Below are 22196 nucleotides of genomic sequence, written 5' to 3'. Positions count from 1 at the left end.
GAATGTATCATGGTCAGGCCCAATGCCAAATGCTTTCATTCGTTAACTCATTCAATTCTTTCTTGCTTTCTTTTTTTTTTTTTTTTTTTGAGATGTAGTCTTACTCTGTCACTTAGACTGGAGTACTGTGGCGCAGTCTTGGCTCACTGCAACCTCTGCCTCCCGGGTTTAAGCGATTCTCCTGCCTCAGCCTCCTAAGTAGCTGGGATTACAGGCGCGTGCTCCCATGCCCGGCTAATTTTTTTGTATTTTTAGTAGAAAAAGGGTTTTACCATGTTGTCCAGGCTGATCTCAAACTCCTGACCTCATGATTCACCCACCTCGGCCTCCCAAAGCACTGGGATTGCAGGCGTGAGCCAGCACGCCGGGCCAACTCATTCAATTCTTAAAACCACTCTTTGTGATTGGCATTGTTATTCTAGACTTACAGCGAAAACACTGAAAACTTGAGAAATGAAATGATTCACCCAAGGTCACATTATTTGTGAATGTATGAATCAAGACTGAATCCAGGGCTGACTCCAAAGCCCTTGTGCTTAATCACCATGCGATATCATGTACCTGCTTCCCCAAAGGATTTCAGCTACTTGAGAACTGGGACTAGGTCTTTTTCTTCCAAAAATACTCATGCCTAGCACATTGCTTGGTACATAGTTGGAACTCAGTAAATTTTGTTGAACAAATGAATGAATAAATAAATGCATGAATAAAGTGCAGTCAGAGGTAAATAAAGAGCCAAACTGCTTTCATTTACTTGAAGCCCGATTAAGGACAGGGTCTCATTGTTAGTTCAAGATGCTGGGCTGCCAGTTTAGCTGAGCCATCCAACCTTGTTAATTTTAGTTATTTTCTCTGGTAACATTCCACACTCATTGGTTCCCATGATTATTATTGTACTGCATGTTGCTACATCGTACCTGATCTGTGACATGAGGAATGATTTTAAATATACACTCTGGGGCAGAGGTGGCACTTTGTAATTCTAGATGGAATTGCCCTACTAAACTCTCTATGAAAGCTTATTGTAGGGGCAAGACACACAGTATACCAAAGAACTAAATACAAATTGTATTCAGGAATAATATTCTCTGATTTTAAAAATGGGGCCAAAACCATTAGCAATACTTTTATGTTAGATAGTTAAGAGGCTGTTAGCACCAAGCTTATTTCCCTTTACAAGTGAATCAAGCAATGAATAACAATAATCATACCTTACTTTTTATTATACAGCATTTTTGAGGGTATAAGTCTTTATAACTCTTTATAGAAATCTATGTATTCAGTGTTGCAGGAACTGCTCGTAGATGCCACCTTGTATCCATCTTTCTTTCTTCCCTAGTAACAGAATGCTGATTTTGGAGGAGCAACTAGCAATGTGCTTCCTTTATAGTTAACTGTGGTCATGTAACTAAATGCCAGCCAACGAGATGCAAGTCTAAGGTGTTGAGTAAAATTTCTGGCAAAAACTTCTTAAGTTGGGGAAATAAAATTTAACAACCATTTATAATTTTTTTTTAAAAAAAACGTACCAAGCAAGGAATAGAAGATAATTTCCTTGATCTGATGAAAGAAAATGAAAAAACACTAGCTAACAACATACCTAATGGTAAAACACTGATCCTTTCTCCCTAAGATCATAAACATGACTAGATTGTCCTCTCCTACTATATCTATTTAAAAGGGTACTGGAGACCCAAGTTGGTGCATTAAGGTAAGAAATAAGAAAGAAGAAGCATAGATATTGGAGGAAAAAGAAGTTGTTATTCATAGATGACATGATCATATACACAGAAAATTCTAAGGAATCTATAAAAATCACACTAGAACTAATGAGAAAATTCATGAAGTTTGCAGGATACAAAGTGAATATGCAAAATCAATTGCATTTCTACATGTTATCCACAAAGAATTTGAAAATAAAAAATTTTAAATGTCCCTAGAAATAAATAAAACAAAACATGTGCAAGATATCTACCCTGAAAATGACAAAACACTGCTCTGAGAAATTAAACAAGGTCTGAATAAATGAAGATATATGTCATATAAAATGATTGGAAAATTCGATGTGTGTAAGCTGTTCAATATCCCCACAATTGATCTATGGTTTCAATGTTGTCTCAATAAAAATCTCAGCATATTTTTTAAAGAAATTGACAAGATGATTCTAAAATTTATACGGAAATGCAAAGGATCTAGGATAAACAAAATGAAAATACAAAGTTGGAGGACTTATGGTCCTGATTTCAAGACTTTCTATAAAGCTACAATAAGGGAGGTAGTGAGGCATTAGTGGTTACATGTGTATATGCAATGGATCAATGAAACAGAATAGTGTCCAGTATTAGCCTCACACATACATGATCAACTGCTTGTCCACAAACACATTAAGATAACTCAATGTGGAAAAGAAAATCTTGTGTAACAAATACTGCTTGAACAACTAGATATCTCTATGGAAACAAAAGATGAACCTAGACCTTTTTTCTCATTCCAAATACAAAAGCTAATTCGAGATCAGAAGCCTAAATGTAAGCACGTTAACCGTAAAGTTTCTAGAAGAAAATACAGCAGAAGTCTTTGTGACCTTTACGGTAAGCAAAAATTTCTTAAGACATAAAATACAGTAACCATAAAATTAAAAATTAATAAGCTGAACTTCATCAAAATTACAAACTTTTGCTTGACCAAAGGTATTGCCAGAAAAATTAAAATACAAGCCATACACTGGGAGAGAATATTTTTGACAAAAATATACATTTTTTTGCAAAATATATTTGACAAAAACTTGTATCCAGCATATAAAAAGTACTCTTACCACACAATATTGGAAAGACAGTCTAATCTTAAACAAATGGGCAAAAGATTTGAAAAGAAACTTCACGAAATAAGAAACAAAAATGGCAAATAAACAGAAGAAAAGATGTTCAACATCATCATTAAGGAGATGCAAATCAAAGCTACAATGAGATGCTACCCCACACCTATTAGAATGGCTAAAATTTAAAACACTGACAACACCAAGTGTCAGTAAGGATGTGGAATATCTGGAACCCTGTCACACTACTGAAGGAAATGCAAAATGGTACGTTCACTTTGGAAAACAATTTGGTAGTTTCTTTAAAAATTATAAGTATCATATAGTTCAGCAACTCCAGTTTAGGTGTCTATTATAGAGAAATAAAAGCATACCTCTATACAAAGACTTCTACACAAGTGTTCATAGCAGCCTTTTCATAATAATCCCCCCAAATAGAAACAACCCAAATGTCCACCAATGAAAGAATGAGTAAACAAAATGTAGTAAATATATACAATGGATTATTAATTAAAACAAAAAGAAGCAAACTCCTGATACATACAAAATCATAGGTAAATCTTGAGAACATGATGTTGAACCAAAGAAGCCAAAAACATAGGGCATATACTACATTATATATTCATACAAAATTCAGGAATAGGCAAAACCAATATAAATTATAGAAATAGAAAGTGGTTGCCTCTGAAGTGGTAGAACTAACTGTAATGTGAAATTTCTGAGGTGATGGACATATTCTACATCATGTTTTGGATATTGATTGCAATGGTATATTTAACCATCAAAACACATCAAACTGAACATTTTTGATCTGTGCGTTTTAGGCATGTCAACTATACATGAAAAGGAGTTGTGAGGGAGTGGGCAGACAGTGCCCTTATTGCCACTATTTTCCTCCTTTCCTTCTGACTGAAATGAAGAAGTAATGATCAGTGCCCTGGCAGCATTCTTGGACCATGAAGATAAAATCCAAGTGTCAATAATGGTGAAGCAGAGAGCAGAAAAAGTCCTAGATTCCTCATGTTTACGGATCTGCCATATCACCACTGAATGGCCTTTCTCTGTATTTCATGCAAAAGAGAAAAGAAAATATTGGCCAGGCGTGGTGGCTCACGCATGTAATCCCAGCACTTTGGGACGCCGAGTGGGGCAGATCGCTTGAGGTCAAGAGTTTGAGATCAGCCTTGCCAACATAGCGAAACCCAGTCACTACTAAAAATACAAAAATTAGCCAGGCATGGTGGCGGGCACTTGTAATCTCAGCTACTCGGGAGGCTGACACAGGAGAATCGCTTGAACCCAGGAGGCAGAGGTTTCAGTGAGCCAAGGTCATGCCACTGCACTCCAGCCTGGGTGACAGAGTGAAACTCCATTTCAAAACAAAACAAAACACAAAAAACAAAAATACTCCTTTTTTATGCCACTGTCTCAGATACTTGCAACCAAACACAATTTCTAAGTGTTACAATCACTGATAAATTTCTTTTATGGTTAAATTATTTTTGATTATGTTAGATTGTAGTTGGGAACTATACTGAGATGTTTTTTAAATGTCATAATAAAAGCTGTTTATCTTTTATAGAGATTGATGCCTTTGGTGTATAAAAGTATTATAAGTTAATAAACATTTGGAAAATTATTTCATATAAACTAGATATATAGCAGTAATGGGCTTGCTTTTGGGACAAATCAAATCTTGGTACAGATCATGGATTAGTCATGTGGCCTTGGGCAAATAGCTAATCTCTCGGAGCCTCACTTCCTCTGAATGTAGGGCTGATGTTATTAAGCTAGCTTTAACCTGCTGTTTAACCTGCTGTTATTATGAAGACTGAATGAGGTCATGTATGTAAAACCTTCAGCATAAGGTCTGGGACAGAGCATATGGTAGCTCTTTTTCAATAGGAGACTATTTGATTCTGAACATGTCATTCACTGCACAGATAAGCCATCACAAAGCAATTTGTCCTCCACCATCACCTGCATAATATGTGGTTTTTAATAGCTTATTATAGCATATTAGAATGGAGTCATTGCCTATGGAGTCATTTACTACTGAATTTAATAGCAGTGAAGGCTGCATGCCTTCTCCAAGCAATAAGAGAAACGAATATTTCCCAGAGTATGTCAGAAAAAGTTGCAAAAATTATTATTTTGCCAGAAGTCATTGTCATGGAGAAAGACTCTCAGAAAGTGAAGGTTATTTTCAAATAACCTCAGAAAGTGGTGGCCATTGAGGCTAGAACGTGTCTGAGATACTGGGACTGGGCACCATCCAATGGAGCCTATGGTGAAAGCCTTGGTTCCCTTGCATGCATAACACACATTCTGGTTTGCCACATCCTGCCCTACACTGGGAGGCAAATGCAGAGGCCACAAGGACCCACGGCTAGAACCACGTAGTTCAGATGACCTCACCTCACTCCAAGCAACCTAGGCCTCTGAGAGAACTGCTGAGATCCAACCAGACGAGGCAGAAATGCCAGGGAGTTAGCAAGCTCCTGGCAAGTGCAGCTCAGAGCAGGAGTATCTCCATAGAAAATCAGCGCACATAGATGCCAAGAGAATCATTTACTTACCTGCAAGGGTTGGCAATTTCTTCTGGTGTTGTTTTCACAAAAGGGGATACAGGTTTTTCCACAAAAGATCCGAAGCCCAGTCTAAAGTTGCTGGTTAATTTAGACATCTCTTTGGAAAGCCGGGAGCCCAACTCCTTGATTGTGTTGAGGTCATCATCCATGGAGGCGGAGAGGTCCATGAGGTAATACAAATCCACCGGGTAGTCCTCAGTCTGGCGGACATGCACCTGCAGAGTCTGCGCACCACCTGCAAAGCCCAATAGGAAAAGCAAACCCAGGAAAACACACTGAGATTTATTTGCAACTGGCCACTTGCTGGGTCAGCTGGCTATTTCACCTCAATAAGAACTTACTGAAATACATAGGATTTCGTTAACTGTGTGGTTAAGATCCTAAATGAACCAACCCATGAAATTCTTTCAGCAGTGAGTTTAGAACTATTGGAGAATAAGTTAGGATATTTTATATCTCCTTGGGAGAACTAGCATCCATTTAGATAGAAGATAAGCTGAATTTTTTGTGTGTCGTTTTAGAAAAGGGGAACCAAATAAAAGAGAGTTTAAATCTACATTACAATCCTTGAAGAAATGTGAGGTAAGCGTTAACAACATTTGAGTAATTTAAATGGTTACTATTAGAGATGGCTTCTTCAGTAACACAATTGGAGTGCCAGGGACCGATGTGAATAAAGAAATGTGTGAGCCTAGCAATTTTCGATTTCCTTAAGAATGGGAAATTCGAGTCATAATAATCAATGATATGTAATGTGATACAAGACACATTAGTGGGGTAGCAGAATTACCATATATAACATTAGATCTATTTACATGAGCCAAATCCTAACATACCTGGTCTCAACTTAAGGATCAAGCTTTGAGGTGCAATCTGAACAATGTCAGAACTATTTTTCTGTCTGCCTACACTGAGAGGCTTATTTTTAAGTATTTCTACTTGGGAGACAGGGTTTTCGATGAAGTTTAATTGACATCCTTTAGCTAAAAGGTTTGCTGGGGTATCACACCTTTCACCAACTCCAGATGGACGGGTAAAATTCTAAAAAAGAAAAAGAAAAACAATAACCAGAAAAAGAAAACATATCTGAATTTCTTTTATAAGATACCAGCAATTGAAAGTTTTTCTGCACACTTTGCTAGTTAAGCATCTTATCATATTGTATCCCTACATGACTAACATTGATTATAGGTCTAAAGTTAAGTTATAGGTGAATAACCAGAGAATTCTGCCAGTAAAATTCTGAGTAAAACTGGAGTCTCCTTTCAATTATATTCACTTGAATTCATGTAACAATTTTGGGGGTGGTGGGTAGGAGGGAGTGTGGGGGAGGTCTTAAGGTCACTTCTTTAAAGCTTCTTCCCAGGCCATGACCAGATCCTTGAAACAGTTGGGTTCATAAAGTTGACATCATTCCATGAATTTATCTACTCAGGCTGACCTGTAGGTTTGATTCCACAATCAAATCTTTATCACTAGATTTGGGAATTGACACACTGTCCAAGTGCTCCAGTGTCAATCCCTAAATCTAGTGATAAAGAGAGATCTTGAGGATTCCTAAAGGGTAGGGATTGCAACATCTCCCCCATCTAGCACTCTCTGCCAGTTGTATGCACTGGTCTGTTACCCTTATAGTGCAGCATGACTTCACCAAAATTGACCTCTTGTGGACTTTAAACCCAGAGTCTTGAAGCATTCTAGTTCAAGATCCTTTAGAACTTTCTCCAAGATTTGAAAGTGAGGAAGAAAAGTGAAAAAGATGGGTTAAAAGTCTGCTTTTCTGTGTGGGGCACAGGAGTTTCCCACAAGGATAGCAGAGGTACAGTGAGATGAAGTCGTTCGCAGCAGAGATGTGGTCATTCAAATTCTGGAACACCCAAAACAGGGAGATGGAGCTAACAGATTAAATACCTAACTTACCTGATAGGCACGACTGCTCTAGAGCGGGCATGACACTACGCAAAGGGGAACTTGTTGCCCATTGACTCTCATGCTTAGAGAAAACCAAACCAATGCTCACACTATTTTCCTTGCCTCTTAGAACTCCAAGCCACTCTTGCTGTTTTCATCAGCTAGGAAAGTTAGATTTCTTCTGAAATTGATTTTGAGAATACAATTTGTTATCAATCAGTAGGCCTGTGCATGTCTGAAGCTCTAGGCCAGGCATGGCAAACTGTAACTTCCCATGATGTCACTAAGGGAAACAGTGGCTGGCCAAGGCTTCAGAATCCTTCTCAACACAGTGTCATTGCCATCCCTCTAGTCATAGCCTTTGCCAAAAGATCAGAGGTGGTATTAACCACATGACCTATTTTCTATCTGCCCTAAGCAGAAGCCTAATTTACTTTTTGCTCCAACTGCTTCAACTGGCATCCTCATAACTACTTCTAATATTAGAGTGGCCTCTTAGAATAATTTGGCTTTACAATTTGACAACAATTTGGCTACCAAGTATTATCCACAAGTAAAGTTATCAGCAGCAACTTAGGAAACTCTCTTAACTAAATGCTGAAAAATGCATTTAAATGAAAATTCTAGGCTGATTTGTTATTTTATCTCTCTGGCATGAAACTAATACTTCTTCAGGAAGTCAATACCCAAAAACATGTGAATGTTTCCCTCCTTGTATCTTCTCAATCCTGCTTTGATACAGGAACTCAAAAAAAGGCATAATTCTCTTGGACTTTTGTTTGTGGTCGCGTCGGTCAAGGCTGTGGTAGGGGACTGAGCTACGTTTGTGCTCTCCTGTCTTCATGGATACAAACTGAACTCAGAGTTTGGGTTTCCACAGGTAGAACCCAGTTCTGAGTTTGGTGTTGAGGTGTTGAGGTTTGTTTCTCTTTGAGCTGAGCATGCTCAGCTCTCGCTGAACTTGGTATTTGTATGATTTGATTTATGTTTAGATTATCTTTATGAGATCCAGTGGGTAGAGACTTGTTTTAAAATTCAGAAAGCTAATGCCTGTCTTTCTCACCATGAATCAGTCAGACATCACTCTCTAGTGTCTTAGGATGGCTTGGTAGATATTCCCCGATCATCTTCACACTGATTTCACATAGTTTTCAGTTTGACCAGATAAGGAGTGCCTATTTGGAACTTTGTCACTGGCGTGGTACAGAGTCACTGAGTTTATAAAAATGCCATTTTTAAAAGAACTGGATAATGCCTGACCAGTAATATTTGCCCCAAACTTAAAACACATCCCTTAGAACCTAGCAGTAGTTCAGAATGGATCCTAGTACCCAGATGGAATACAACTATGATATGAACATCAAATGTATGTTTAATTTTAGAAAATCCATCTCCATGATCTCTGAGTATCCAGACAGCCTCCATATTTTATATGCAACCAGTTAGAAATGGCTTTACAATAAGAGAAGGAGTGAGGTAAAATTAAAAATCCCAAGTTACATATTTTTCCAAATAATTTGACATCCACTCCTTCTACAAATTGTTTTTGAAAGTAATCACATGAATGCCATTTTGATCTACCAATGCTCACCTTCTCCTTTCCTGATTTGTTTTACTCATACAATTCCACAAAAAAACAATTTACTATCAGAACTATCACTGAGGAAATTAACATGAGTGTAACTGCAGACAGGTTTTAAAAACATGTTGAGGTCGTTTATTTTACCTCCTGAGCACACCAGGCACACTGAGGTCCAATGAGCAGGCAGTCTTCACAGGTTTCTGCACCTCCCAGGGCACAGCCACCTAGGTTTAGACCCAGCAAGACGCAGGGATTAAGTATACTTTCAGTCATTCCATTTATGAGACTGATGGCTCTTACATTACTTGAACAAAACAACATCAAAGTTTAGTTTAGTATCCAAGATCAGTCCTCGAAATGTTAGCAATTCACATAAAAGTTTATATTTTACATCTATCACATGTAAAATATGTGTATGTGTATTAAAAAGTATGTATGTCTTATAAGCCAAAATTATCATCTTCTTTTTTCTTAAAATGTGAAAGTTCACAAATATAGGATTATCCTATTTATTGTTCCACCTTAATTTTTAAAAATTACTTGCACCCATTAAAAAATGCTTCTTTCTTAAACGAGGTATTTCTGTTTTTGAAATAAATCCTTTCTCTCTTTCAAGATTATTACTCTTAAGTGGAAGATCTTGTGGTAGAATAAAATAGAAAAGTTTCAAAAATGGTTATCACAGTGGCACTAAGTTCCATTGGGCAGCAATGTTATTTAATTCTCCTCATTAAAATGCCTGTGCAACCTTTGTATTTATTTACCTTAAGCCTAGAGCATTCATTGTGGGAACTGCCCGGTGTTTGTCTGTAATTTGTTAAAGCGTTCACTCAGTGACAAAAGAGCAATGGAACAGATCAAATAAAACATGACTTCAGATCTAGTTTCTGAACCAAATGACAGGTTTGTCAAGCATACCACGAAAGCAACATATCGGAGAACGTAGGTCTTACCTTGTACGTGATCATTCCTTCCTAGAAATAGAAAGAACAGGCAAAGCAGTTCAATCCCCATTCGCTTCGGTTCTTGCTGTGCAGACCGATTAAAAAATGAATTACCTTCAGCGTTACAAGACCAAAGCTGAATATCGTTAAAGTCTTTCTTTCTTGAAGTGTAACATTTTAAATACTACTTACACTGCTTTGAAAAGAAACTTGAGATGTAAGTTAGAAAGTTTTCATTAAGACTGAAATGAAAACAGAGGCTACCTGGACAGGTAAAGCAGAAAAGCTGTGTTTAAAAGCAACTTCAACATGATTTACTTCCTTGTTCGCCTTATAAGGAAGGCAGGTGTACAATCACCAAGAAGGTGGGGAAATTCATTCAGTGGAAATTCTGGTGTAAGTTCTATGAGTCTCTCTGCATCCTAGAGAAAGTTATTATCTTTAGTGAAATATTGATCAATGAAATGTCAAAACAGCAATTGAAATAGTCATTTCTAAAATAATTTTAACTTAATGTAAAGAATAAAGATATTAAATAAAGCATATAGCCTATACGTGGGGAAAGTAAAAAATGAGCTTAATGAAAATAACTGAGATTTTTGTATTTCATTGCTAAATCCTTTTCAAAAAATTGAAATGAACCCTGAAAAAGAAAAATTATTATTTTACAGTAAATGAGAAGGTAGGCTAGGGAAAGCAAAGCACTGTTTCCTTATTTTTCAAATTAGATGGCATATATTTTTCCATAAGTACGAAATTCCTATTTTAAAATGATATTGGAAATAATCATAATATACAAAAATCAAAGGAGATCAAAATAAGAATGTGTCAAAAGACATTGATGACAACAATGATGAAAACAGAAATGATGGTGCCCAAGATTCCGAATCCCTCAGGCTAGGGACCAAGTTCTCTTCACAATGTGCTGTTCCAACTTCTGGCTCATGATTTGGCACATAGGAGATATTTATTTGTTGAGTGAAAGAGTGACAATTTAAAATATATATGATCTATGGCTAAATCCATAAGGTTGTTTGTATTTTTCCCCCAATGTGTTCTTCAGGAAGGTGTTTTGGGATTCGTAGAGTCTGTGAACAGATAAGAATCAAATTCTCACTTCGTCACTCTCGAAACTGCTGACCTTAGAGAGACTTTTCTGTGGCCGGGCTTATGTCTGAGGAGATAATCTTTTCAAGGAGCATTACTAGGTAAGCATGTGAAACCTGTAAACAGAGGGAAACGGACCATGGTCAACAATAATTTAATTGTACATTTAAAAATAACTAAAAGACTATGAATGGGTTGTTTGTAACACAAAGGAGAAATGCTTGAGGGGATGGATACTCCACTTTCCCTGAGGTGCTTATTACACGTTGCATGCCTGTACCAAAACATCTCATGTACCCCATAAATATCTATATACCCACAAAAATAAAAACTAAAATAAAATAATTTTTAAAATAAAATAAACCAAAGAAAGAGAGAAACTAATTATAGACTACCTAGGCTTTTCTCAGAAGCCTATGTTATGTTCAATTTTGAACTCCATCATATCCAAGAAGCTGGAAAAACATGGCAAGAATTCTGCAGTAACAATCCAGAATTATTGAATAATTGGAAGATATGCATTTTGGGAGAAAATTTATATAAAATTAGTTGATTTATCTTGAAGAAGAAAGATCGAGCCACAAATTGTTTGTGTCTCTGTTATTGTCATTTTGAAAATCCAGTCTTAACTATTATTCATTCATTATCCATTCATTCAACAAGTACTTCTTGGACATTTACTTTGTGTCCAATATTATTTTTGAAGCAGAGGCTACATCAGTGGACACAACCAAGTTTTTGGATCCAGGCAGCATATATTCTCGGCTGGAGGGCAGTGCGGGGGATAGACTCCTAAAATCAGGCAGTGCCCAGGGCTATGAATCAGAGTATGTCTGGGTAAAAGGAAAGAGGGGCGAGGGAGTGTGCGATTTTCTTTAGAATAGTCAGGGAGGGTTTCCCTGACCAACTGGTATCTGAGAGAGCCCTAGATGACTTTGGCAACACAGCTAAGTACGAAGGCCTGAGACAGCCCAATGGCAGGTGTTTTCAAGGGCAAGTGGAATACAAGAAGGGAGAGAGAGGGTGATCAGATTTGGGGGCAGAGGTCAGATCATATGTAGTCTTTAGCTTGAATTTTATTCTATGCCTTGTGTATCATTGGAAGGTTGAAAGCAGAGAAATAATATTATTTAATTTACATTTTAGAAGAACCACACTGGCTGCTGAGGAAGTTAGAATGTATGGGGCAAGATTGGAAGGTGAATGGGGCAAGACAGGAACACATGTCTCTGTCAAGAACAGACACAATCGTGGCTGGGACTAGGATGCTGGTGGTGCAGGAGGAGAAGGGTGATCAGATTCAAGATCTATTTCGAAACTGGACTGTGCTGATAGATTGGATGTGAACATGAAAGAAAGAGGTTTCTAGCTGGCACAGATATATTTTACTGCCTGAGTGATACATTTTACTGAGAGGGGTTACATTGAGGAACAATCAGGTTTCAGGTGGAGGATGAGGATCAAGAATACAGTAAGTTTGAGATGGCTAGAAGATAACCAAGTTAAGATGCCACATAGGCAGTTTGATATCTAGGTCTGGAAATGGGGGCAATGTCAAAGTGCAAATTGTAAATTGGGATTATCAGCACGGATTTAAAGATATGAGGCTGATGGTGTTCAGAGATATGTGGCTGAATGAGATCCCTCCAGGAAGTGAATGTATGCAGGGAAGAGCTCTGAGGACGGAGCCCTGGGGCCTCTAGATAGCTAGAGATCAAGAGGAGAAGGATTTAGTAAACGAAGCTTCTATCTAAAGAACACTCCATCTTGCTAAAGAGGAACCTGTCTTTGTTGGAAGACAAATTCAAGTGTTTCTCACATTTCTGCACATCTTACAAGCAGAGGCCCTGGCTGCCTTTTTTCTAGACTGTCTTTTCCAGGATGTTTATAAAGTGAACAGCCTTTGAAAATAGAGATAGTGTCCCTCTTTAGGGAAAAGGAAAAATTAGAAACAGTGTCAACCTCCAGAACAAAGAGTAGGCCTATTTTACTGCCCATTATAAAAGGTTCAGCTTCCCTAAACTCAAAGTTCTTCTCTTATAACACATCTTACTACATGTGCAGGTGTCACCTCTTTCTTTTGTGCCATCTTGTGGGAAATGGTATTGGGGAACTGGTGAAAGAACGTGCTGGCACTCTGACCACTGCGATTGCTGTGAATTAAAAAGTTCTTTTTCTGTGACCCAGGCATCACATGTCTCCATCAGTACCCACGAATCCATGACAAGCTAACTTGTCAGCTTGCAAGTCAGGTAACAGCTCAGGCCCTTCATAGTTCTTGTCAATTTCCTACTCAAAATCCACCTCTGTCTGGAGACTGAACGCGCAACGTTCAAACCTCACTTTGGAAGAAAAGATTTTACATCCCACAAGACTGCCTTGGACTGACAAGTGCCGCCCTGGGCTCCAGAGGTTTCCCCAGGTCCTGCGCTGTCTGTCTGCCCACAGACCTTCCTGGCAGCCAAGAACAGGCACTCTAGAGGAGCTGGATCGGGATGGCTGCCCAGCTCTGGATATACCACTCCCTGGAAACTCTCCATGGTTCTAGCTGCCACCAACAATCTCTCCGTCCTGGGAACACAGTTAGACTACTTCTCCTGGCCTGTTTTGCAGCTAAGAAAATCCCAACCACCAGCATCTGCCAACAGAATGTGAGTGGAAGTGGTACATACCCCTTCTAGACCAACCTCATGTCCCTCTGACAACCAGATGCAGGTAGCAACAAGGTCCTAGGAGAACTCCAAAACCACAATTTGACCATGTGTTTAAATGGACTTGTGCCATTCCACATAAAGACTTCCATATCAGTCCTAGAATCATAATCACACTGATTTATTTATTCTCTGTCCCCCATGACTGCCCCTCCAATGCACACCCTCCCTAATTTTCAAGCCTTCGCACAAACCATTTGTTCTTCCTGCATGCCTTGGGTTCCCTCTCATGCCTCTCACTTGGCTAATTCAGCTTGCCCTCCAGGTCGCAGTGTAAACATTAGTGTCTGCAGGAAACACTTTTTGGTTTCTCTAGGCCTCTCTCCCTGTGGACATTCCCCAAGATAGCCCTTTTTGCTCTGCTTGTAATTGTCAAAATACTTGCCTTTACTCAACAAATATTTATTCAATTCTTGCTATGTACCAGACAGCAACTGTGTCTCAGTAATCTTTCTATTCCCAGCAAGTAACACAATGCCTGGCACTTTGTAAGTAGTCAATTAATGTTTATATTGAGAGTATGTGTGAATTTTAAGTCTTCATTGTCTAGTATTTCACCAGTTACAAAGCAGGTACTTCATGGATATTGAGTAAATAGATAAGTAAATGAATGAATGGTTTAGGAAGGTAAATAATACAATCAGGAAAGGGAAAATGTGTTCCCTGCTTGGGTTGTGCCGAAAACTGAGAAAAAGCTTAAAATGCAGCGTGAAGAAAAGGCAGGGGGGAATTTGAGACAATATAAAGTAGAATAATGTTATGAAAGAATATCTATCCACTCTGTTTGCACCTTGGGACTGCTGGCTAATTTGTACCAAGGGGCAAGACACTGGGGAGACATAGCCTTGCTTCCTGAGTGGGGTGCCTGCTGTCCTCTTTTGGAAAGTACCACATCCGCACTGCTGTGGAGGGTGGCGGCCCTGCCTGTCCGGTGAGCTGTCAATTCATGAGATGCTAGCATCCTGTAAAGTCCCCCAAATGAAAACTGTGTCTCCTTAGCCATGCCAACTGGATTACTTACCTCTGTTTCTGTGTATGCAGAATCTGAAATGGGAAATAGAAATGGAAAATCAGGAGTTTGATAATGGGAGGTGAGGCTGGCAGGATGTATGGAGAGAGTGCATAAGGTTGGAGGGAACCAGGTGCTTCTGGAGTCAATGTTAGGAGGACTCGGCAGCTACATAGAGGCAGAAGCCCGAGGCAGAATCCCAAGGCAGAAGAAAGCTACATGGGGTGGGAGATGAGAGGACCAATATGCAATCAGCAAAGAATGGCCCTCAGCCACACAAACTGAAGAGTGCTAGAGTCAGATCTACAAACTCACTCTGCCGGGGGGAAGGAGCATGGTCCAGGCCTACAGCTGCCATGGATCCCAAATGCCCATCCAGCTTGGATCTCTCAGAGGCCTCACTCTTAATTTTCCCCAGGATCCCGTCCCTTTTAAAGTAATGTGTATTCTTACAGCAAATTCCCATTACTTGTGGGTGGTTGAGAGGATATTACATTCCTTCACATCCAAAGGTTCTGTCATACCATCCACATTTTCAGACAGGCTGGTCAGGCTCATCAGATAGAATCCTACCATCCGGATTGCTCAGAGCCCCAGCCTGGGGGCTGTGACTCCACCTGGGAGTCTGACCCTCCTCAAGGGGCCTCGGCTAAGCAGCACAGGCGTAGACAGAGCAGCTCGGAGCTCAGGGATGCAGAACTTCTGCACTCTGTCCCTCCGCTGGTTCTGACTTCAGAGACTTAGAAATGGGCTGTCCTCGGCGGTGCTCTGACTTCAGGAAGCTAGTGAACCGGTGTCTGAGTCACTGCAGTTAGCTTGAGTCTCTCCCAGACCCAGCCATTCATCCATATCAAATAAAGACAGTCCAGGCCCCAGCTGGGCCTGCCCCGGGGCACCTCACAACACTCCTGGGAGAGGAAACCCTGAGTCAACCTGCCTGGGAATCAACTGGAAACCTGGGGACTTTAGTCACGGCTGTCTGCTCTTGGGCGGGCCTTGCTGTGCTACCTGCTTCATCTCAAGTACCGGTGGCAAGTCTTCCACCTCCAGGTGTCTTTCTGTGAAAACGTTTCGTTGTGAGTAGCTAAAAGAAGGCAAGGTAAATGGCTGCTTTGTCTGTGGGTCTCACTGTGAGGTACCTCTGAGTGTGACGCCTTGCACAGTGGGTTGTTTGCAGAATTCTGTGGCTGACTTGTGGTTGTGCATAACAGGGGGAGCAAGCAACCTGGAAGTAGATACATTTGTTCCATTTTTTGCGACCTTCAGAAAGATTCCCTTAAAGAAGGATGTCTAACACTTTCCTGTCATCCTTGTTCACAATGCCCACAGGCTGCTAAGTGCTAAAGAAATGTTTTGTGGCCTAGGCCTTACATTCTAGGCTGGGGTTTCCTTTTTTGTTTATTTTGGTAAAATATACATAACATAAAATGTACCGTTTTAACCATTTTTAAGTATATGATTTGGTGGCATTAAGAGCATTCACACTGTTGTGCCATCCTCACCACCGACCATCTCTAGAACTTTTTCATCAGCCCAAACTGAAACTCCTCACCCATTAAACAGTAACTGTCCATTTCCCCTCCACCAGCCCCCAGCACCCAGCATTCTACTGTCTGCCTCCATGAGTCTGACTACTCCAGGTGTGTCACATAAGTGGAATCATATATTTGTCCTTTTGTGAGAATGGCTTATTTCATGTTAGCATAATGTCTTTGGGGTTCATCCATGTAGTGGCATGTGTCAGCATGTCCTTCCTTTTAAAGGTTGAATAATATTCCACTGTATGGATATACCACATTTTGATGGCCTAATCGTCTGTCAATGGATGTTCAGGCTGTTTCCAGCTTTTGGCCTTTATGAAGAGTACTGCGATGAACATTGGTGTAGGGATATCCATTTGAATCTGGCACTTACTTTTTAAAGCCATCATGATGCCCATAATGGGAGGAAGCTGAGTGTAGTGGGAAGAGTTTGGTTTTGGATGTAGGGAGTCCTGGGTTCAAATTGCAGTCCTGCCAGGTCCTCCTATCTGTGGCGAGAGTGTTTATCTCTCAACACTTTAGTTTTTAGACTATGAAAGAGAGATAATCTCCACCTTTCAGGAATATGGTGAAGATTTCATTACACCATTTTGGGATGAGTCCAGGTTCTGTGGGGCCTAAAGATTATACCATTTGGGAGGCCTTCTTTAAGAAAAGAAACACAGGCCAGGTGTGGTGGCTTACACCTGTAATCCCAGCACTTTGGGAGGCTGAAGCGGATGGATCATTTGAGGTCAGGAATTCGAGACCAGCCTGGTCAACATGGTGAATCCCCGTCTCTACAAAAAACACAAAAATTAGTCAGGCATTGTGGCACATGCCTATAGTCCCAGCTACTTGGGAGGCTGAGGCAGGAGAATCACTTGAACCCAGGGGGAGAAGTTGAAGTGAGCCAAGATTGCACCACTGCACTCCAGCCTGGGCAACAGAGCGAGACTCTCTCTCAAAAAATAAAAAAAAGAAAGAAAGAAAAAAGAAAGAAATGCAAAACTGGAAATAAACCATGCGTGAAAGTGTATATTTATTTCAAGTGAGGGGGAAAAACCCATGACAACAAATTACTGAAAGCTTGAAAATTCCAGTCTCTTTGTTTCTTAACATCACCTCAGGCAGTTCACCAGAAATGCTTTCTAAAAGACACTTCCCCATGGTAATCTGGCTTCCATCCCACCTGGAGTCACCCACAGCTCCCAGATACTCCCAGGCACCTGTGCACACTGGAGCCTGGGTTGAAGCTCTCTCAGTTTCCTGTAAACCCTCCTTTGATTTCACTTGGGACACGTGTTTATTCTTGCTCGTTTTAGTGAGCACTTACCAAGTGCCAGGTATCATTTAATATTGTATTAGGGTGGCCCTATTTTGTTCTCACAAGGCCCCAATAAAATGGGGACTATTCTACTTTCATTTACCAGATAAGGAAACTGAGGCATGGAAAAGCTACACAACTTTCCCAAGATCACCTCACTGCTCAGAAAACAGGGCCCTGGAGACAGGCCACTACCCTCCCACCTGAGTTCAGAATCACCCTGCAAACCACCTACTGGTAGATAAGAGATGTACAAAGAATCATCAAAAAGATGCCAACAAGAAGTGAAATTCCAGAAGGAACTTGAAAAATATGTTTGCCTCTCTATCTCAGGACTATGGTTCTAGCTCTAGCTCTGTGTCTAGTGATTTCCTTTTGGGTTTGTTTGTTGCTTATCCTGTGGATCTCTGGCCACCAAAAATGAGACAAAGATGTGGTCCTGGATCGCACCATCTTTCTCTGCTTTGAAGTCAGTACAAATCACTTAAAAACAAAATGAAACAAAACATGTTGCCTGGCCGTTCAGGGGAAGCTGGGCCTGCTGATCAGGAGCCAGGCCTGGCATTGAGTCCAGGAGAGTGCGGCTGTGGGCATTTCCTGTGGCCGGGAGATGACTCAGGATGAACTCCGGCCCCTGAGCCACAGGCACCCCCCCCGCACTTCACAGTTACCACCCACACCCCACCCTACCCCACTCCCCGTAGCTGGCAGTGAGCCTGGCAGTCACACTGCCAGCTACAGGGAGCCTGTCCTGTGAGTTAGGCCTGCTCCGGAGGCCCACACAGTCAGGGTTCAGAAATTAGATTGAAGTCTAAAAGAATTGAACTCTTTCTGTCTTTTAGTTTGTGGAATAAATCCAAAGACATTATTTTCCAGAAAAATACCATCGGATGTGAATTTATTCTGACTTGACTCTGAGAACTAGACTCGTTAGGCCCCTTTTACCTATCTGTGAAGCAAATAGCAAGATGTCGCGTGAACAAACACTGATTGCCAAGTGGTTCACTCACTCACAGCTTGCAGAGCTGCTGAGCCTTCTTTTTTCATTTACTCATTTATTGCTTCAGCAGCTGCCTGTGGAGACCCCACGATGGACCAGGCACTGTTCTGACAGCACAGTGTTGATTAAAACCGACAGGGTCTCTGCCTCATGGAGCTTACATTCCAGTTGGAGAGACAGACAAGAAACCCACGAACAAATAAAGATGTCAGATGGTAACAAATGTTGAGAAAAATAGAGGATGGGAAGAGGTCAGAGAGTGGCCGAGGTGGGGTGGCCAGCAAACCCTCTCTGCTGAGGTGGTTAGGCACAGCCTTGGGGAAAGGAGGGAGGGCGTCGCAGGGCTCTCGGCAGGACAAATAGTCCTGCCCGTGGGAAGAGCAAGTGTAAGGTCCTGGGATGGGAGGGTTTGTGGACAAGCAAGGTGGCGAGCGAGGCTGGAGCAGAGCGAGCACGTGAACTCAAGGAGGCCAGAGGAGAGGGGCCAGACAGGCAAAGGGAAGAGGGCAGCTCATGAGGGAGGGGCAGGAGGGGGCAATGGTCAGGGCTCCAGATCTGTATTCTAAGTGAGAAGGGAAGCGTTTATGGAGTTTTGGTTGGACATGATGTAGCTTATAAGGTGGCAAGGATGCGCAGACTAATAAGACGATAAGGTTGGAAGCTGGGGGGCCTTATTGGAGGTTGTTTCAGCAGAGATTATGACAGTTTGGGCTATGGTAGGAGTAAGGGAGGTCGTGAGAAGTGTTTGGATTCTAGATATATTTCCAAGATAGACAGCGGATTCTTGATATATTTCCAAGATAGACAGCATTTACAAACAGATTCCTTATAGGGAGGGAGAGAAATCAAGGGATCAACAATGACTCTAGCAGTTCTTGAGGCCCTGAATCAACAACCCCACCATCACCACCAGGCTTCTCCCGCTGTTTCAGAGAGAGAATACCATCTGCTCATCAGCAGAGTCATCGTGAGCTCTAATCTGCTCTAACAACCTGGAGAGTCATGAGGAGCCATAACTCTGCAAAAAGCATTCCCTGGTAGAACCAGAAAGATCTGAACTATGCAGCCCAGTGCTGTATGGAGACTGTTTGTATGCTGTGTTAACATTCCTTCAGTTCAGTGGAGGTCTGATTAGCCAGCATCTTCTGTTCTGGAATTCCCCATGACTTTTTGGTTGCAAAAGAAAACCTGGAAAATCCCTGTGGTCCTCTAGTTCTCTCTACCTGCGCTGATAGACTAACTGGGGTCAGTTTCAGTAGCAAGAGTCTCCCCAACAGATTAAAAAAATACCCCTCGTAAGAAGGCAGAAGAGATGGGTATGTTTTGCTTTTAAAAACTCCTTGGAAAGTGGAAGGGCTTCAAATTTCTTTTGACCTTAAAGATGCAATTTATTCAGCTGCAACAATAGGGAAAATTCTAATCCTTTAAAAAGCTGGGAGAAATGGTGGCCAATCATTATTTTTTTTTTTTTATTGTTGCTTTTTTAGACAGGGCCTCACTCTATTACTGGGCTAGAGTGCAGTGGCATAATCCTAGCTCACTACAGCCTTAAACTTTGGGGCTCAAGTGATCCTCCCACCTCAGTCTCCCAAGTAACTGGGCATGTGCCACCATGCCCAACTAATTTTAAAAAATGTTTTATGAAGATGGAGGTCTCACTTTGTTGCCCAGGCTGGCCTAAAACTCTAGACCTCAGGTGATCCTCGCCTCAGCCAGTGATCATGTTTGAGGCGCATCCTTGGGCGGGTCCATGGAGGATTTATTACTTTTAACTGCCATTTTATGCAATTTTCTGATTGTTTTAGATGCATACTCAGTGAACCCTGTCAGTAAGTTTTCAGGGAATCAAATAGAGTAAAGGATTGGGTATGATATGAACACCTTAATCGTTAAAAAGGCTAAATAATAAATTATTCTAACAAGCTAATCAAAATGTCATTAACCTGGTGATGTCTCAAGACTTGGAAGCGGAGAAAGAAGAAAAGCCTTTAAAGCAAATTCAGCTGGCCTCTAATTAAAGACTGTGTGTCAGGTTTTTACACCACAACAGACGTAACGAATCTATATATTTTTGGGCATAATTACTTCCAGACAAAAAGCGGCTCCAGTGAGCAGTCAGATGTGAGGCTTGTTTGGGGAAGTATGAAAATCACCTGCCTGGGCTGCAATCTCTGCTGCCTCCTGACTACTGTGGGTGGATCCTTGCCGCTCCTAAGCCCAGCGCCCTTTCCTGGCACCCCCTAGCGGTTGAGGGTGTAACAACCGAGGCGTGATGCAGCGAGAGGCTCAACAGTAGATTCAATATTTATTAAAAGGAAGGAAATTGAATCTTTTTTTTTTTTTATCAAGGAGTTCGATGTTTTAAAGTTTCAATCAAAACACAACTAATGAAAGTTTTTAAATAAAAGACAATTGCTGTTCGTGGCAAATATTGGGGGAGGGGCAAACATTCCTTATGCGTTGATGAAATTAAGTTATCTTAAGTAAGGCTCAGCCGCACAGAAAAGGCAGTTGTCAGCCCTGGTCTCAGTCCAGACCTTGGTGGATTATTGGACATTTGTTGCAGGTATAGATTGGTCTTGAAATTGTTTAGGCCCTAAACTTTAGGCAACCAAAGATTAGGAAGACAGGATTTAAATGTTAACCAACAGAAGAATTTATTTTTATGAATGTTGCTGGAGGAGGAGCACAGCTTCCTAAAATGTGATCTGAAGAGAGCTGTTAATCCTTGCCCTGATAATGAAATGCTCCTGCAGTTTATTTAATATAGACTATTAAATCTTCCATCAGAAACTCACAATGCGCATTAACCTGTTAAACACGTTAAGAAGACCCACAGGGAAGAAAATTACTTACTTTTGTTGAACAATTAAACAAAAAACTATTTTCATTATCCTATGATAATATTGCACTCAGATTTCTTAGGAAAATCCGGGTGTGAATTCATTTGTTTACTGCTGCCTTTTGTGTGCATTCTCCAATTCAAAGATCTTTCGAGATGGGTTTTCCAGGAGATGATTCTTTTTCTCAGGAAAGCCCAGAGAGGAGGTCCGTTCTGATAATGGTTCAGATAAGGCACTTGCAGTAGTGATGGCTCATTACAAATTTCTGGACTCAGACCCAGCCCAATAACCTAGTATAGTTAACCTAGTGACTATAGCCCAGATACTACAGTTTTATTACTGAATGACCTAGACTGGTTTTCTTTGTGAAATGAATTTCACGCAGGACTATCTATTGTTTTCCTGTATTTTCCTCTAGGCAGAGGATCCCAATTGCTGCTTGCATCTGCCCTTGGTCTCTTTCTTTTTGATACAGTAGCCTGTCCTCAAGCTGTCATCTGCCTGTCTGTCCATCTACCCATCTTACTTGCCAAAGGTCCAGAAGAGTAGCTCCCTTAAGGAAACGGCATTCTCTTCCTAGGTAGGAAGCATCTCTTCAGGTGAGAAAGTGTGCAGCATTTTGTTCTAAACTTGGATTGTCTGCTGCTTTCTCATGATGCAGGCATCAGGCAAGGTGGGAACAATCTGAATGAGTTTGGCTCTCTTTTGCTGACACTGTCATTCTCATGAAAAGCCTACACTTCTTAAAATGACCAGTTTTGTCAAAAGTGTGCTTCTTTCATTGTTGCGGTAATCTGAATGAATATACATATGTGTGTGTGTGTGTGTGTGTGTGT

At 40.8% G+C, this 22196-nt stretch overlaps 1 protein-coding gene across 3 annotated transcripts in view; it reads right to left on the bottom strand.

The window, feature by feature from the left end:
* ITGB6 (integrin, beta 6) overlaps nt 1-10157 on the bottom strand; it is a 91204-nt gene extending 81047 nt beyond the window's left edge. Inside the window, exons 1-4 of one of the 3 annotated variants that reach the window (XM_011991494.1) lie at nt 9853-10157; nt 9044-9123; nt 6416-6447; nt 5395-5641 (exon numbers count right to left, since the gene is read on the bottom strand). In XM_011991494.1, coding sequence (XP_011846884.1) covers nt 5395-5641; nt 6416-6447; nt 9044-9123; nt 9853-9867 — 374 coding nt within the window. In that variant the 5' untranslated portion in view covers nt 9868-10157. Of the gene's footprint in view, nt 1-5394; nt 5642-6242; nt 6448-9043; nt 9124-9852 lie in introns of all 3 variants that reach the window. The other 2 variants (XM_011991486.1, XM_011991503.1) reach the window with 2 other exon arrangements.
* Between the last annotated feature and the right edge of the window lie 12039 nt (nt 10158-22196).

Source organism: Mandrillus leucophaeus, unplaced genomic scaffold (genome assembly GCF_000951045.1).
Source record: "Mandrillus leucophaeus isolate KB7577 unplaced genomic scaffold, Mleu.le_1.0 Scaffold110, whole genome shotgun sequence".
Lineage (NCBI taxonomy): Eukaryota > Metazoa > Chordata > Mammalia > Primates > Cercopithecidae > Mandrillus > Mandrillus leucophaeus.
Note: the sequence above shows the minus strand (reverse complement) of the source record. Positions and strands in the feature narration are given on the sequence as shown.